General features: G+C 32.3%; 1 protein-coding gene across 1 annotated transcript; it reads right to left on the bottom strand.

Annotated features, from left to right (window-relative positions):
* Positions 1-5,107: 5,107 nt before the first annotated feature.
* LOC115960738 (probable polygalacturonase) lies at positions 5,108-8,663 on the bottom strand. Its single transcript, XM_031079718.1, has 6 exons — positions 8,561-8,663; positions 7,941-8,279; positions 6,642-6,762; positions 6,368-6,542; positions 6,211-6,281; positions 5,108-6,018 (listed from the first exon to the last, which is right to left on the bottom strand). Exons 1-6 carry the CDS (start codon positions 8,591-8,593, stop codon positions 5,327-5,329), a joined length of 1,431 nt encoding a protein of 476 aa, XP_030935578.1. The 5' UTR covers positions 8,594-8,663; the 3' UTR covers positions 5,108-5,326.
* Between the last annotated feature and the right edge of the window lie 4,677 nt (positions 8,664-13,340).

Below are 13,340 nucleotides of genomic sequence, written 5' to 3' on the forward strand. Positions count from 1 at the left end.
GGAAGGGAGGACTCCTCTCATCCTAGTGAATAATTTCTCTAATTCAAATTAGATTTACTCGTTCTTAAAAGAATATGATGGACGATGACGTCCTAGGTTCAAAGCAAAAAACGAAACCAAATTATGAAATTGATCTCCTCCATTTCTTCTAATATATTATTTTTTTGGAGTGAATGATCTCCACCATTTACTTTTGAAATTAAAAGAGTATATTATATAGTAGAGTTTTAAAATAAGTTACCATATCTGCATATCATATGAATTATGATAATAGAGATTTAAAGTAGTTCTTGACTAAGTTTCTCAAAAAAAGTAGTACTTGACTAATTAAAGGTAAAAATATGTTTTCATATCATTTAAAATAATTTATCATTTTTCTCCAAAAAAAAAAAATGTCATTCTTCGTTTGATGAGATTAAATTTTAGTGTTTTCTCAAAAAAAAAAAAAAAAATTAGTGACCTGTTATTCCATATAATCTTTACCATAAAAGGAATGCTTTCCATTTCAAACCAAGAAACTAAACCAAATAAATAAATAAAAAGATTAAACCACAAATAAAAAAGGAAAAATAAAAATAGAAAGCATATATACCTATGTTCCAAGAATACCAGCATCCCTTATGAAGAAAAAGGGTTAAATGGCTGATGAGATTAAAGCTTCCACTTAACCATTTACCAGGTGGTACAATAAGCTGTGCCCCACCATCCGATGCATATGTGCTTAGGTTCTGAATTGCAGCATTAAAAACCTTTGTGTTTGATGTTTTTCCATCACCAACTGGTCCAAAATCAGTCAGAACTGCACTGTGCTTTCGGCAGTTTATTGCTGGATACTTACCATTAACTCTATGAAGATGATGATGATGATGGTGTTTGTTTCGGCATTCTGCGATTCTTAAACTTAGTGATCCCAAGATAACAATCTGAGAGTACTGTAAACCTTAACAAAAGAAATCAAAATATCAATTTAAGTGTCAACTTTTAATTCCCTTTAATAAGGAGTAAATGCTTATAAACAAAAGTACAAAACGAAGAAAGTATTATATTAAAACCGAAACACAAGGCAGCAAAACCGTCTGTTTTGTGAGATTTAACTCAGAACCTAGCCCTCAGGGAACAAAAAATGACAAACACGCTGAAAAACATATATACAAAACAGAGCCATATTGATCATTTAAAATAATTATAATATATATAATAAGAGTACTAGGAAACGTACATGGGATGTTTGAGCTTTGGACACAGCCCCATATTTGTTCTGAGAATAGAATGTTTAAAATTGATTTTCGTTGTAGAAGAAAGATTGAATTTATAAAAAAGGGTGGGAGTGAATATTTGGAAGGACATCAATCTCACATCGGTCTATTTATGAGAATGTCAGGAATAGAAAAGTGAAATAGATGATTTGTATTTTTAGTTATAGAAAAGTGACGCACTCTTTTCTATTTATATTTTTTTTATTGACTTTGATTGATCTATTTATATTTTTTGTTGTGAAATAATTCACGTTTTTTGATAGAGAGGATTTTTTTTTTCTTCTTCTAGAGGATAAAATTTGATAGAGAGAATTAATTAACTTGCTATTTGTATCTTTCAAGATAGAGTAGCATTAACAAAAAATTTGACAGCATTTTTTATACCTTTTTGGTTATTTGCGCTCGTCATTGATATTACTTTTTTTTATCTACAACTAATAATCTGCCACATCAATAAATGTTAAAACTCCCCCAGCCGCTAACGCTAGTGCCCCCGGATCTTAACAAAGCTTTGTATAATTTATTTTAAATTAATCACAAACGCATACAATGCACAGAAAACTTTGAAATATTTTTCTCAAATTTTTTTTTTTTGAAATATATATATTATCTAAAAGCTGAAGTATAAAATTTATTTTTGTTATGCTCATGTTGAGCTCATCAATAGCCATACTATCCACTCATTTTCAACATTCTCTCTCTTGTTTTAAACTTTTTTTTTTCTTCTTAATTTGCCAACTTATTGTTATACTTTCTCTAAGTTTTCCCCTCCCTTTTACATTTTCAACTCCCCACTACTATCTACCTTATTATCACTTTTCATCCATCTCTTTATCTTCTTTTATTTTCGGCTTTTGTTATTCCCCTCCCCTTAATATAAATTTGCAATTCTCTTTTCCATTCTATACATAGTTTTTCCCACACACATAAGGTTATTTCTCTCTCTCAAATTTTTTTTTTTCATTTTTGGTGGATTTTTTTATTTATTTTTCTTACATCTCTACTTTAGGTTGATGAGTTTTTCTATTATTTGGAACTCTACTTTGATTTGAGCAATTAAATTTTGTGTTTTTAAGTTGTTATCTTTTTTATCCTCCTTGATTTCATAGATGTTATCATATTGCATTATAAAGGTAGTATATAAAAATATAATGTTATTTTATTACATAATAGGACTGAGATAATTTGGTGTCGATTACTATATTTTTTATTTTTACCCTTTATCTTTTCATATTATTTTCTATAAATTTTTATTGACATAATAGGATAGAAGAGATTTAGTGTTCTCTCATTTGTGTTTGGTTAGGAGGATGGAAAAGTAAAGAGATGGAAAACTTATTTGTTTGGTTGAGAAGAAAAATAAGAGGATGGAAAATAAAATTGGTATAAATTTACTATTATGTCCTCGTTAAATAAAACAAAAAAGTAACACATTTTTTTTATTAAAAAAATTGTGTATGGACACTTCAAAATTTAAAAAAAAAAAAAAAAATAGCACAAGCCAAAGAAAGATGAGCACCAAAAAAAAAAAAAAAACACTACTGAGAAGTACAAGAGAAGCCAAAATAAATAAATAAATAAATAAAGAAGTAGAAAAAAAGAATAAATGAACAAAAAAAAAAGGGGGGGGAAATGTAACTAGATGAAACAAAGCAACTAGATGAAAAGAAAAAAAAAAAAAAAAAAAGAAAAAAGAAGAAGGAAGAAGCAACTAGATGTGGACAAAACCCAAAAAATTCAGCTTCTCCTCCCTAGTTTTTTCTACATTTTGGGGAGAAAACACCTTGACCCTACCACATTTTTTCCTCTCCGGCCCTCCCAACCAAACACCTACTAAAAATCCTCTCTCCACTTTTCTCTCCTCAATTTTCCATCCTCCCTAAAATCCCTTCAAATAAACATACCCTAAAATAAATGAATAACTTCCTTAAATATTACATTTGTATTTTCATAGCATTTATGTTTATAAAAACTTTAAATTAAATTTAGTCATACCAAAGTGGACTAAAATGCTATGTTAATATGGCTCAACAAAAGCATAACAATAATAAATACTATGCTCAAGATTTTAGATATTATGAGTTTGAGATTATATATTTTTATAATAAATTTGGATTTAGAGTAGTTGCTTTTAACCCAAACATGTTCCCCACCCCCCCCCCCCCTCCCCCAATTATATAAGTGTACAAAAATAGATCGAAGTGGACCAAAATGGACTGAAGTGATTTGAATGGACCGAATTGGACTAAATGGAACAAAGTGGATTGAATGGACATAATAGGACCGAATAGAAACGAGGTGGACCGAAGGGACTAAATATGACCAAACTGGACTAAATAAGAATAAATGGACAGATTAGGACCAAAGTGGATAGAATGGACTGAAAGGGACCAAATTGAACTAAAGTGGACAAACTGGACCAAAATGGACTGAATAGGACCAATATTGATTAAATAGGATTGAAGTGGACAAAGTGAACCAAATAAACCAATGTGGACTGAATAGAACCAAAGTGGACAAAATGGACCGAATAGGACCAGTGCTAATTGAATAGACTAAATAGGACCAAACTGGATTGAATAAGAGTATAGGACCGAAGTGGAAAGAATAGGACCAATATGGACTGAATAGAACTAAAGTGGACTGAATAGAAGCGAAGTGGACCGAATAGAACTTTAGTGGACAGAATGGATCGAATAGGACCGTATCAACCAAATATGACCAAATTGGATTGAAGATGACAAAATGGACCAAATAGAAACAATGTGGATTGAATAAGATTTTTGAATATTTATCATTTTTATTGCATTTTTAGGGCGCATATTTCTAATTTCTAATGTCTATTTTCTTTATATTTTTTGACTCAAAACTAAAGAGTTTAGTCTAAATATAATAAAATTTCATACTTTTCAACCCTAAAATTAAGGGAAAAAAAAAAAGAATTTTTGAGCTAAACTTGAAAAGGCAACCTACAAAAAGAATCAATTTAAAGCCCGATTAGTCTTAAGTGGATTGAAAGGGATTGAAATTGACCAAATGGACCAAATTGGACCGAAGTAGACCTAATTGGACCGAAATAGACCAAATAGAAACTGTTTATTTTCTAAAGAGAACAAATTATCTTCAACAAATTTTAGAGAAAAAATTATACATTATATTACAATACAAAATAATTATTTATTCCCAAGCATCGCGCGGGTCTACGACTAGTTTTTCATAAACCAAGTCTTAAGATGTATTGAATTTATCTTTTTTTTAATAAAGTTACCATCTTCCATAAAAAAAAAAGGGTCTATTGTTGTTCCTTCTATTAATTTCTAGTTGTGTCACGCATATCTACACGTTAATATATTGTTGTATTTATGATGTGTTGATGTAGCTTCATCAATGATCAATCAACTGCATTTTGTTGGCAAATTTCATATGGAGCTTTGTCATTTTGCCGTCCAGAGCTTTGTTGTCATGTTGTACATAGCTTTGTCAATAAGTCGTATTTGGTACCAGAGGTCCAAAATCCAATAGATGACTTAGGTGCATCATTGTTTAATAATTTCCATCAATTTAAAATGCGATTCACCGACACCAAGTCCAATAGATCCCCATTCTCAAAAAAAAAAAAAAAAAGAAAAAGAAAAAAAGTCCAATAGATCCCATTAAATTGCAAGTTGCTGACCATAAGATAAACATAAATAACAACAAATTAGAAAGATATTGAAGAATTCATATAAAGTGTGATTATAATAAGGAAAATGGTAATTATAATTATCGTTAAGAGTTAAATAAGGCCAAGAGTTCCTATAAATAAATAAATAAATAAGGCCAAGAGTTTTTTTTTGAGGGTGAATAAGGCCAAGAGTTGGTTCTTTTTTTTGGTAACAAAATGGATCATAGATAAAATAACAAAAAATGCCCTGTGATGCTACTTTCGTTTCATTCATTTTATCTTTAAGCTAAAATGTTTGAAACATAAAATTTTCAAGCACATTTCACTCTCTTCTCAAAAAGAAAAAGTACATTTTCACTCCAACAAGATGGCATTGGTAGCAAAACAAGTCTTCATCTGAACATCATCAAAGGGCAGCAGAACAAGTCCTCAACTGAACATCATCAATGGGCAGCCTATCGGTGGGGAAGGCACAATCCACACCTTGCTTCTCAGGCAACAACGCACACGGGGTAGGAGTCACATTGCTTGTCACCCCAGCAATATCAGTACAATTCCATTGTAATTTTTTTGGCTTCTCAGTCAAAGTAATGGTCACATTAGAAATGCATATTCCAGTGAAGGGATCACCCTGAATTCCATCAAGTTTTGCTGAATAAGTAACATTCTCTGCCACCACATCTCTATAATTAATTCCTTTAATCTCTGGAATTGCTTTTGGATCGTAGTTCGGGTCTGGATGTTGATTATAATTGCCTGCCATCCAGAAAACATACTTCATAGTCTTCAAGGTCATTCTTCTTACATAGATGTCCTTGACATAACCTCCTCTTCCAACAGCAGTCTTAATTCTAACACCGGATTCAGTATCAATGGCTGTGATGTCTTCAGCTCTAACATCTTGGATTCCGCCAGACATTTCGCTGCCTAGAGCAATGGTGGCACTGTCAGGGGAAATGCAGGTAAGCCTTCTAATGATTAGGTGCTGTGTAGGCATTCCAACTTTGATTCCATATTCATCCCAACCACTTTTCACAGCAATGCAGTCATCCCCTGAAACTATGAAGCAGTCCTCGATACGAGTGTTTGTGCATGAATCTGGACACAAAGAAAGGAACATAAACTCAGCAATTGTAAATTGTGTCAATGCTGTCAAGTGACAATAATGAAATATCAATTGTAACTTGTTAACTTAGCAACTTGTGAAAAAATAGGTGAATGGCAGGGGAATAAGTAATTAAACTTAAACTACATATTAATCAAAGCAATTAGGACAAGTGCCAAACATACCTGGGTCTACCCCATCAGTATTAGGAGAATCAACTGGTGCAAGGATTGTGAGCCCTTTGACTAGTACATTACTGCAATCACAACCACAGGATTCTAATAAAAAGTGCTATGATCATATGTGCTCAGGATAAACTTAGTCAGAGGAGCATGGCCAAACCTGCTGTAAATGAGATGGACAAACCATGATGGAGAGTTAATTAGAGTGAGATTAGATATCTGGATTTGATCAGAGTACATAATCTCAATCATGTATGGTCGTGTCACGTTCAATTCTCCGGCACGGAACTTCTTCCACCAAGTAGAACCCTGACCATCAATAGTGCCATTGTCACCTAATACAATGCCAAAACAAATGGAATCCATTAGAAATTGTTTAAAGCCCAAAATATTTATCCCAAAAAAAAAAATGAAGAGATCTAATCTATAATTACCAGTGATTACGACGTCGGTGAGATTTGAACCAAAAATGAGAGCGCTTAACCGTCCACTAGATGCATCCCTTCCTCTCCCGTAGGAAGGCAGCACAGGAATAGCAGGCCATTCTGACTCATCCTGTCCATATGATCATGCATGTGTATAGCAAATTATGGTAAGAAAAACATAGAATAAAAATAAAATAAGTATTATTTTGTTTATTTGTTGCGGGCGTAGCATTACTCAATTACTAATTATAACTTAGGATGTGTTTGTTTGGAGGTGAAATAGGGTAAATGGAAAATTTTGAAGAGAAAATGAGGAAATAAAACTTTTTAGAGAGTGTTTGATTGGGAAGGAAAGAGGAAAAAAATGTGGTGGGACCCAAATGTTTTCTTCTCGAGTCCACCAAAATATTCTCTCCAAAATAGAGAGAAAATTGGGAAAGAGAGTGTAATTAGCACTTTTTTTTTTCTTTTGATTTCTTGGGGTGTGGGGTGACAGTGATTTGTTTTTGTTTTTTTGTTTTTTTTTTTTTTTTAACTAGACGTGATTTTTTTTTTCTTGACATGATTTTTTTTTTAAAAATAAATTTGGGTGAATTTTTTTTTTTGCTTGTTTGTCACTTTTTTTTTTTTGTTTTAATTGGACATTACTTTTTAACAAGGACATGTGAGTAAATTTATACTAACTTATTTTTTTCCATTCATCCACTTTTCCACTCCTAACTAAACAAAAATGAGAGAAATTAAAATATTTTTTATCATCCCACTTTTCTACCCTCCCATCATTTTCTATCCTCTCATTTTTCCACCCTTCCAACCAAACAGACTCTAAGGCTAGTGTCTTCCCTTGTTTTTAGCTTTGGATAATATCAAAGATTATGAACAAGTAATGGCCAATTCCTTTTATGGGGCAGTTTCTTGCTTATCATGCTATAATTGCTTTGGTCTAATTTCTTGGTATGAGAGAAATTTCATGTTTCATGTTTCATGTAAAAGGAAAAATGTAAATAGGGTGAAGTAGCTAGTATCATAAAGTAAAATCAATCTTGTCATCAATCCTATCGTTTTTGGTCTATCAATATGATTATTAGGATTATTCATCTCATAAAAGTAAATAATTTCTCTAATTCAAATTAAATTTTCTCTTCTTAAAATAATATGATGGAGGATAAGGTCCTAGATTCAAAGCAAGAAACTAAACCAAAATAAGAAAATTATCTCCTCCATTTTTAATTTCTTGGTAGTGAATGATCTACTCCGTTTGCTTTTGAAAATGATTAAGCCACTAATAAAAAGGGGGAAAAATCATACCTGTGATCCAAGAATAACCGCATCCTTATGAAGAAAAAGGGTGAAATGGCTGGTGAGATTAAAGCTTCCAGTTAACCATTTACCAGGGGTTACAATAAGCTTTGCCCCACCATCTGATGCATATGTGCTTAGTTTCTGAATCGCAGCATTAAAAGCCTTTGTGTTTGATGTTTTTCCATCACCAACTGCTCCAAAATCCGTCAAAACTGCACTGTGCTTTCGACAATTTATCGCTGGATACTCTATTTTTCCACCATTATCTCTATGATGATGATGATTGTTTCGGCACTCTGCGACCCTTAAAGTTAGTATTCCCAAGATAACAATCGCTGAGATAACCTGTAAACATTAACAAAAGAAAATCAAAATATCAGTGTATATGCCAACCTTTAATTCCCTTTAATAAGAAGGAAGAAATGCTTATAAACAAAGATACAAAACGAAGAAAACATTATATTAAAACCGAAACTCAAAGCAGCAAAACCGTCTTTTTTGTGAGATTCAACTCAGAACCTAGCCCTCAGGAAAAACAAAAATGACATACACAATGGAAAACATAGAAAACAGAACCATGTTCATTCATTTTTCAAAATAAAAATAAGAGAGCTAGGAAAACGTACACGGGATGTTCTGAGTTTTAGACACAGCCCCATGTTCTGCGAATAGAAAATGTTTAAGACTGATTTTCATTGTAGAAGAAAGAATGAATTTATAGAAAAGAGTGGGAGTGAATATTTGGAAGGATATCTAACTTACGGGTAATTCTACGGTAAGCCCCTCTTTTTTTTTTTGAGGTACGGTACCCATTAGTAAGCAACCTGCTATATTAGGTTACCAAAACATCACATTTGATGGTACCATCTTTATATTATGTAGTACTAACATCACATGTTATTGTACTTTTGTCACATTCAATGGTTTCCTTATTTTTTCTCACATTGATAGTACCATCTTCACATTATGCAGTACCAACATCACATGTGACTGTACTTTTATCATATTCGGTAGTTCCTTTATTTTTTTTTTCACATTTGATGGTACCATCCTCACATTGTGTAGTATTAACATCACATGTAATTGTACTTTTGTCACATTCGGTGTTCCTTTATTTTTTTCTCACATTTGATGGTATCATTCTCACATTGTGTAATACTAGCATCACATGTGACTGTACTTTTGTCGCATTCGGTGGTTTTTTTATTTTTTTTTTTCTCAAATTTGATGGTACCATCTTCACATTGTGTTGTACTAACATCACATGTGATTGTAGTTATGTCACATTCGGTTGTTCCTTTATTTTTTTTTCTCACATTGTACAATACCAACATCACATGTGACTATATTTTGCCATATTTGGTGGTTCATTTTTTTTTTCTTACATTTGATTGTACCATCCTCACATTATGCAATACCAATATCACATGTGACTGTATTTTGCCACATTTGGTGGTTCATTTATTTTTTTCTCACATTTAATGGTATCATCCTTACATTGCCCAGTACCAACATCACATATGACTGTATTTTGCCACATTTGGTGGTTCATTTTATTTTTTTTTCCCTCACATTTGATTGTATCATCCTCACATTTTGCAGTACCAACATTACATGTGATTGTATTTTGCCACATTTGATGGTTCCTTTTTTTTTTTTTTCTCACATTTGATTATACCATCCTCACATTGCACAGTACCAACATCACACGTGATTGTACTTTTGTCACATTCGGTGGTTCCCTTATTTTTTTTCTCACATTTAATGGTACAATCCTCACATTGTACAATACCAACATCATATATGATTGTATTTTGCCACATTTGGTGGTTCTTTTATTTTTTTTTCTCATATTTGATGGTATCATTTTCACATTGCCCAGTACCAACATCACATATGACTGTATTTTGCCACATTTGGTGGTTCTTTTTTTTTTCCTCACATTTGATTGTACCATTCTTACATTGTGCAGTACCAACGTTACATGTGATTGTATTTTGCCACATTTGGTAGTTCCTTTATTTTTTTTCTCACATTTGATTATACCATCCTCACATTGCGCAGTACCAACATCACATGTGACTGCACTTTTGTCACATTCGGTGATTCTCTTATTTTTTTTCCTCACATTTTATGGTACCAGCCTTACGTTGCGCAGTACCAACATCACATGTGACTGTACTTTTGTCACATTCGGTGGTTCTCTTATTTTTTCTCACATTTGATGGTACCATCCACATGTTGCGCAATACCAACACCACATGTGACTGTACTTTTGTCACATTTGATAGTTCCTTTTTTTTTTTCACATTTTATGGTACTATCCTCACATTGCGTAGTACCAACATCACATGTGACTGTACTTTTGTCACATTCGGTGGTTCTCTTATTTTTTTTCCTCACATTTTATGGTACTAGTCTCACAAAGCGCAGTACTATCATCACATGTGACTATACTTTTGTCACATTCAGTAGTTCTCTTATTTATTTCTCACATTTGATGGTACCATTCTCATATTATGGAGTACCAACATCATATGTAACTGCACTTTTGTCACATTTTATGGTTCCTTTATTTTTTTTTCCCACTTGAATGGTACCATCTTCATATTGGGTAGTACTCATTTTCTGATTCTCTGACTTTCTTCTCCTGTCTCTCAGTTTTTCTATAGTCTACTTTTCTCTCTTTAGTTTCGTCTCTCTCAAATTCTTCTCCTCCAAACCATCCACAAGAACCTATCTAGAGCGACGATTACTAAATAAAACTCTAAGCAAGACCCACAAAAGAAGAAACAGATCCCTAAACTAACAGCTGTTCTAGAGCCATACATTTTACCACAACTTGTGCATATGTCAACTTGTAATTTAATTATAACACTTACACATGGATTCCACATTATTGGTACTTAATGAAAAGTAATTCAATGATCACTTAATACGTGTGTAAATTGTGACGAAGTGTGTGCTCTTAAATCTTTTTCATGTACTAATGGTTTATCCTTCATTTTTATGCAGAATTACACACACTTTTGTGTGTTATGTTTCCTGATTAGTGGCTTAAGTGGCCAAGTGGCCATACCCCGAGCCTGACTTAGCTTGGAATTTTTTCATGAGCGAAAAATTTAGGCACAGTATATTAAGTTCTTTAATTTAATTAAAATATATGGTCATATTGATTAATAAAGTACAAATAATATTATCTTTGCTAAGGATAATTAAATTTAAAGCCACTAATAATTCCTTCAATCTGGATATTTCACTATTAATCCTTATATATTGTAAGTATACGCAAATTAAGAAGTATCGATACATTATTTAAAATAAAGATGTTGACAATTTAGAAAACATTTGAAACTTCAATTCCCAAAGAACATCTTAAGGATCTCCAAGGACAAGCTTTATTGAAAATAATTTAGTTGTTTATATTAAAAAGAAAATTGCTAAGAACTTAATATACATATTTGACTATGTCATGGGAGTAGAATTTTAACTATGGACATTTCCATTAGAAACACCAGGAGGAGCCAATTAAGTTACAAAACCCATGGCATACATATTTGGTACTTAATTATGTTAAGGACAAAGTTCAGCTCTAACCATGTTTGAGGTCTTGGGCTTCAATGATCAATAAGAGTTGACATTAATTAGTTCTTGTCATGAGTCATTTAATCCAATCAACTAAGTGAATCATGTAAATTACACATAACATGACATATATATTATTGGGAGTAATTCTATCGTACCCTCCCAAAAAAAGAGAGGGTACGGTACCCATTAGTAGGTAACCTGCTATATCGGGTTATCTTTTTCTCACATTTGATGGTTCCATCATCACATTGTGCAGTTCCAACATCACATGTGACGGTTCTTTTGTTACATTTGACGATTTTTTTTCCCTCACATTTGATGGTTCCATCACCACATTGTACAGTTCCAACATCACATGTGACAGTTCTTTTGTCACATTTGATAGTTTCCTTATTTTTTTCTTACATTTGATGATTCTATCCTCACATTTTACAGTTCCAACATCACATGTGACAGTTCTTTTGTCACATTTGGTGGTTCTTTTATTTTTTCTCACATTTGCCAGTTCTATCCTCACATTGTGCAGTTCCAACATCATATTTGATAGTACTTTTGTCACATTTAGTGGTTCCCCTTATTTTTCTCACATTTAACGCTTTCATCCTCACATTATGCAGTACCAACATTACATGTAACAGTTCTTTTGTCACATTTGGTGATTTCCTTTTTTTTTGTCACATTTGAGAGTTCCATTCTCACATTGTACAGTTCTAACATCACATTTGACAATACTTTTGTTATAGTTGATGGTTTTTTTTCCTCACATTTAACGGTTTCATCCTCACATTATGCAATACAACATCACACGTGACTGTACTTTTATCACATTTGGTGGTTCCTTTATTATTTTTTTTCCACATTTGATGGTTTCATCCTCACATTATGCAATTCTAACATCACATTTGATTGTTCTTTTGTCACATTTGATGGTTCCTTTATTTTTTTCTTACATTTGACGGTTTTATCCTCACAATGTGCAATTCCAACATCATACGTGATTGTTCTTTTGTCTCATTTGGTGGTTTTCTTATTTTTTTTCACATTTGATGTTTCTATTGTTACATTCGGTAGTACCAATATCACATTTGACAGTACTTTTGTCACATTTAGTGATTCTTTTTTTTTCCTCAAATTTGACGGTTCCATTCACACATTATGTAGTACCAACATCACATGTGATTGTATTTTTGTCACATTCGGTGGTTTCTTTTTTTTATTTTTTATTTTTTATATTTGATGGTTCCATTGTCAATATTGGCAATATTTACGTCACATTTGAAAGTAGGTGCTTATGCTTGTTCTTTTACCTACACTCCCCGTGAAAGTAGTGCAAAAGCCTTGGTAAAACTGAAATATTTATAAGAAACTACAACAACAATAACAACAAAAGGCAAAGAAAATACCTATCTAGGAATTTGTTGGACATCTTTTTTAGTTGCAATTGTAAATACCTATCTAGGAAACAAAAGCTATAAATACATTTCTGATCATTTCATCGATGAGCCAATATATAAGAGTGATGACATAGCTCCTCGATGCATGATGTTCTATAAAAGAAGTTGAAACAATTTTGATTAAGGTAATGAAAATTGCAAGATTGGTGCCAAAATTTGACACTCCAGATTTAGTGAATGTACAAGTACAATTATAAGCATTCAATTGTTGTCATCAGAAACAGGATGCATAGCAGGTTATCTATTATTTTTTCCTACAAAACTCATATTTCCCAACAATTGAACTGGAAAAAAAGAACAAAATTTAGTAAGATATTCAGCACCCTTAAGCTTGAAATGGATGCAGTAGAAAAGAAACAAGTAC

This window comes from Quercus lobata, chromosome 9 (assembly GCF_001633185.2).
Source record: "Quercus lobata isolate SW786 chromosome 9, ValleyOak3.0 Primary Assembly, whole genome shotgun sequence".
NCBI classification, from domain to species: domain Eukaryota; kingdom Viridiplantae; phylum Streptophyta; class Magnoliopsida; order Fagales; family Fagaceae; genus Quercus; species Quercus lobata.

Excerpts from the sequence above, each read along its gene's own strand:
- LOC115960738 (XM_031079718.1), bottom strand. The coding sequence starts at position 8,593 with ATGGGGCTGTGTCTAAAACTCAGAACATCCCGT. Across the intron at positions 6,543-6,641 it reads CACCGACGTCGTAATCACTG|GTGACAATGGCACTATTGAT; the intron begins GTAATTATAGAT and ends GCATTGTATTAG. Across the intron at positions 6,019-6,210 it reads TACTGATGGGGTAGACCCAG|ATTCATGCACAAACACTCGT; the intron begins GTATGTTTGGCA and ends CTTTGTGTCCAG.